This window comes from Natrix helvetica (genome assembly GCF_964273705.1).
Source record: "Natrix helvetica genome assembly, contig: HAP1_SCAFFOLD_497, whole genome shotgun sequence".
In the NCBI taxonomy this organism is placed as follows: Eukaryota; Metazoa; Chordata; class Lepidosauria; order Squamata; family Natricidae; genus Natrix; species Natrix helvetica.
The window spans coordinates 1-5,000 of record NW_028113288.1 but is presented as its reverse complement, the minus strand read 5'-3'; the positions used below and the strand labels follow the sequence as shown (position 1 = coordinate 5,000).

The 5,000-nt window shown below is 39.5% G+C and overlaps 1 protein-coding gene across 1 annotated transcript; it reads left to right on the top strand.

Annotated features, from left to right (window-relative positions):
- Positions 1-1,416: 1,416 nt before the first annotated feature.
- LOC309382430 (polycomb group RING finger protein 5-like) lies at positions 1,417-4,713 on the top strand (the record flags this gene model as incomplete). Its single annotated transcript, XM_081971947.1, has 4 exons — positions 1,417-1,623; positions 2,715-2,813; positions 3,979-4,068; positions 4,615-4,713. Coding segments are annotated over 4 exons (495 nt in total), but the record flags the coding sequence as incomplete, so codon positions are not given.
- Between the last annotated feature and the right edge of the window lie 287 nt (positions 4,714-5,000).

Genomic DNA, 5,000 nt, shown 5'->3' with positions numbered 1-5,000 from the left:
CAAAATGCTGGTACCACGATCGCTGCAGCGCCCACTTTACCTGCCGCTTCCCGGGCGGTTCCAGGTGGCAGAGATCGTAGTAATAGCATTTTGGATGGCAGCGCACCGATCTCAGGAGCGAAAGCCTTTGAATCAAGTTTGATTGTGTCCCATCTAGCGTTCTCCACCCCCAACCCCGAGAGATTTGGGGTTGGGGGTGGAGAACGCTAGATGGGACACAATCAAACTTGATTCAAAGGCTTTCGCTCCTGAGATCGGTGCGCTGCCATCCAAAATGCTATTACTACGATCTCTGCCGCCTGGCAGCGCACCGATCTCAGGAGCGAAAGCCTTTGAATCAAGTTTGATTGTGTCCCATCTAGCGTTCTCCACCCCCAACCCCAAATCTCTCCGGATCCGGAGAGATTTGGGGTTGGGGGTGGAGAACGCTAGATGGGACACAATCAAACTTGATTCAAAGGCTTTCGCTCCTGAGATCGGTGCGCTGCCATCCAAAATGCTATTACTATGATCTCTGCCGCCTGGAACCGCCCGAGAAGCAGCAGGTAAAGCGGGCGCTGCAGCGATCGTGGTACCAGCATTTTGGATGGCAAGCGCACCGATCTCAGGAGCGAAAGCCTTTGAATCAAGTTTGATTGTGTCCCATCTAGCGTTCTCCACCCCCAACCCCAAATCTCTCTGGATCCGGAGAGATTTGGGGTTGGGGGTGGAGAACGCTAGATGGGACACAATCAAACTTGATTCAAAGGCTTTCGCTCCTGAGATCGGTGCGCTGCCATCCAAAATGCTATTACTACGATCTCTGCCGCCTGGAACTGCCCGAGAAGCGGCAGGTAAAGCGGGCGCTGCAGCGATCGTGGTACCAGCATTTTGGATGGCAGTGCACCGGTCTCAGGAGCCAAAGCCTTGAGGCACCTTTCGTTCGCAGGAGGAGGGCAGCTTAAAGCAGCGCCCCAGCAATGTGAGGAGCCGCTGCCACTGCCACCACCGCCTAAGCCCTCTCGGGAGCCCAGCCGAGCGGGAGCTCTGAAAGCGAAACCTCTCTCCTTTCCAGCCATCACGATCTCTGCAGCCCCCTCTTTGCCTGCCCCATTTTCAGATGACCCAGTGGCTACATTCGGCTTACAAGACGCACTCAGATTTTTACCCTCTTTTTTGGAGTAAAAAAGTACGTCTTATAAGGCGAAAAATACGGTACTTCTTCAGAACATTTTCTGCCTCACCTAAGTTTGAAAAGCAAAAGTAGAATTTCTCTGCTTATTGATGACACCTTCTCCCACATTCCCACTCAGAGAAGTTTCTTATAGAAGTTGAACAGCAAGAGAAATAGAAAACAGCTGCTCCAAACAGAATGGCACTCTCTTGGCATTGCTTCAGTGAGATTCATGAAATTGGTTTCAAGAAAACTTGTCCTAGATTGCAATCTTAGCTTGTTACTTTCTACATTGCTATCTGTGCACTTTTTTGGTTTCAGAAGAAAATGCAAATTCTGAAAATGCTAAAGATGGTGAAAATGGAGATGAAAACCAAGAAGACAAAGATTATCACAGGAGTGACCCACAGATTGCTATTTGTCTGGATTGTTTACGTAACAATGGGCAGTCTGGTGATAATGTTGTAAAAGTGAGTTTTGAAATCATTATACATGTCTATGGAGATTCTCAGTCATCCAGGTCATGTTTGTCCCAAAGGTGCTTTTTCAAGAGGCAACTGGACTTTCTGGTTTTTCTTTGAAGACTTTCTGCTTCTCAACTGAAGAAGTTTCTTGGATGAGAAGTGAAACATCTTCAAACAAAAGCCAGAAGGTCCAGTTTCCTCTTGAAAAAGCAACTTTGGGACAACTCTTTATACATTATTATTTAATAGAATGATGCAGAGTAAATAGGTATGATATAAACAAATACAATTTGATACTTCAAATGTGATTTTCTATAATTCAAGGAAACCCAAACTAATTTCTTAATTTTTTCTGCAGTTTTCCTACCTGAGTCTTCATTCCACTGTTAAGTGAGCTAATTTTAAAGTTCTAAATATAATTAAAAGTTAAGAAACTCTGATTCTCTGTCACTGTAGCTGGTACTGTTGAAGATTATAATACAATAATATTTGCAAAACCTCAAATTCTGCAACTCTGGATTAAAAGAATAATATCTTTGGTTAACAGAGGAAGAATCTTGCTCCCAACTGGTTTTTCTGTTACTTAAGAGATTAATGGGATGTATATTTTGTCATATACTAAATATTTTTCATTAGACATAAATAATGTACCAAAGAAGTCATTACATTCAGTAAATTTAATCTGTATAAAATTATTCTTGCATATCAGCAGAAGATATTGTATATTCTAGCATTGGCTAGAATTCAAGCCAGTTTAGTCTAATGGTTAAGGCACCAGGCTAGAAACTGGAAGACCATGAGTTCTAGTCTTGCGTTAGCCATGAAAATTGGCTGCTGGTGGGCCAGTCATCCTCTTTCAGCCCAACATACCTCACTCACAGCTTTGTTGTGGGGAAAATAAGTGGAGGGAGATGTGTTGGATTCGTCACAGTCTTGAGATGTTTGTAAAAAATAATAAAATAAATAAAATAAAGAAAAGGTACATATAAATAAATAAATACAATTGGTAGGTTATCAGATTAGGTAAGTAGCATTTGGAGTGCAAGCAATTCAGATTTTAATATCTAAGTTTACAGTTTTTGTCTCTTATTCTTTAGGGGTTGATGAAGAAATTCATCCGGTGTTCTACACGAGTAACTGTAGGAACCATCAAGAAATTTCTAAGTGTAAAATTAAAACTTCCAAGTTCTTATGAGGTATGATGTTCTATCACCCAAAGTAGTAGACCCTGTCCTTTGACTAAGTGAATTTAAATGATCACAACTTTAGCTACCTAAATCATTGTTCCTTGCATTGCAAATATGGAATGTCATATAGCACATTAATAATCTTTTTCCTTAGTGAAGTGTTCGTGAGACCTATTCCAATATAAATTGGCATTCAATTGAACTTTTAAGTGTCACAATCCAATTTATTTTATTGAAGGTGGTCAATCACCAAGAAAGAAAAAGAGCAGACTATTAGGAGAACATTTTAAAAATGGATTCCATCTGAAAAGTTTTCATCTGAAAAATTGTGTAGTATATTACAATCCAAACAGAATACAAAATCATACTACGAGGCATGCAGCTCTGAAATTAGATGGAGATTTATTTTAAAACAATTAAATGCGTAAAGCAATTTTCTTATGTTGTATATATTTATGACTGTATTATTTGGATCACAATTTACTGTAGCATATATGCTTTGTGTGCTAATGACCTTGGATTCTGTCCTTGAAAAAAGGATTTAAAAAATAATTTTGCAGGTTATGTTAAAAGACCATGCTTGAACCCCTGGAAAATTATTGCTACAGTGCTGAACTGGATGTCTAAAATAGTGTAACATCATTTTTTTAAATTTTCTTACGCCAAATAAGACTTTAGTTTTTCTCCTTCCCTCATGCAGAAGATATACTGCATATAAAACAGCATAAGATAATTTCCTAATTTGCATATTCATCTTGCCATTAAAAAATACAAGTATATAACTCTTCTATCCATTGAAGAACATCCAATGATTTAATATAAAGACCAAATGAATCCCAAAACAAATATGGGGGCGGGGGGGGGGGGACGAACCATGCAAATGTAACAGCTGTAATGGATGTTCTATGTTTTAAACACTTTATTTTAAGCAGCTTGTTTAGATGAAAAATACAGTTTGTATTTGGGAATAATAATTAAAATCTATTAAGTAGCTAAAAGTAATTTTGTTTGCATTCTTCTTGTTCATTAAATAACTATCTTGCATAAGAGTAATCAAGATGTGGTAGGCTTCTCATCTCTTTTTCTTCTTATATATGAATGATTCTCTTTTAGGAAAGATGAATATATCTCTAAGAATGCTTCTTCAAGTAACTGGTCTTTTTTTGTTTTAAAGCTGGATGTACTATGCAATGGGGAAATCATGGGAAAGGATCATACTATGGAATTCATCTACATGACAAGATGGAGACTACGAGGCGAAAATGTAAATGAAATAAGTTTTTATTGCTTTTAGTTTATATATAAATATATGATTGATAGGGCCTTTAGCTATATATTATATTAATTATATTCCTGTATAGACTTATATACACCACTTCATAGTGCTTTACAGCCCTCTCTAAGCAGTTTGCAGTGTCATCATATTGTCCCCAACAACCTGGATCCTCATTTTACTGACCTTGGAAGGATAGAAAGCTGAGTCAACCTTGAGCCAGTAAGACTTGAACTCCTGGAGTGAGCAGTGAATTAGCCCTGCAGTACATTCTAACCACTGTGCTCTTAAAAAGCGTGTGTGTGCGTGAGAGAGAGACCCAGAGAGAGACAGAAAGAGAGACAAGAGACAGAGACTGTCTTCCTCAAACTTGGGTTGTTTCTAGCAACCCAAGTCTTCTGGACACAGAGCTCTGTTGGTGCTAGGTTCTGCTGGAGCCACTCTCCCAGCTTAGAGATCACAGCTCTGAATGCTGCTTCCACCACTGGGACCACATTGGCCTTTACTTTTCCATATTCTCTCCATTTCCTCCTTTAGGCCCTTGGAACTTCTCCAGTTTCTCATACACCATCTTCCCGATGTTGCAGTAACGTGGCACTGCTACATCTAGAAACAGGGCTTCCTGCCGTTTTACAAGTATATCTTGTAAAAATGATGATCTCCTTCTTCTGTTTGTCCTCCCTGTGAAGCAGGAGTGTGGCCTGGGACTTAAAGGAGATAAACTGCTATTTAACTATCTTTAGTAAGTTGGCTAGGCCAACTTACTTCAACTTTGCTCCATCTTCAGTACTGCGATTTAAATAGCCCTTTCTAAGCAGTATGGGGACATGGAATGAATTCTTGCTTACATAAAAAATAAGTGCCTACCTTTCTTCATTGAAAGAATGCCAAAAAGACAATTGATTGTAAGGTGTGCAAAAAAC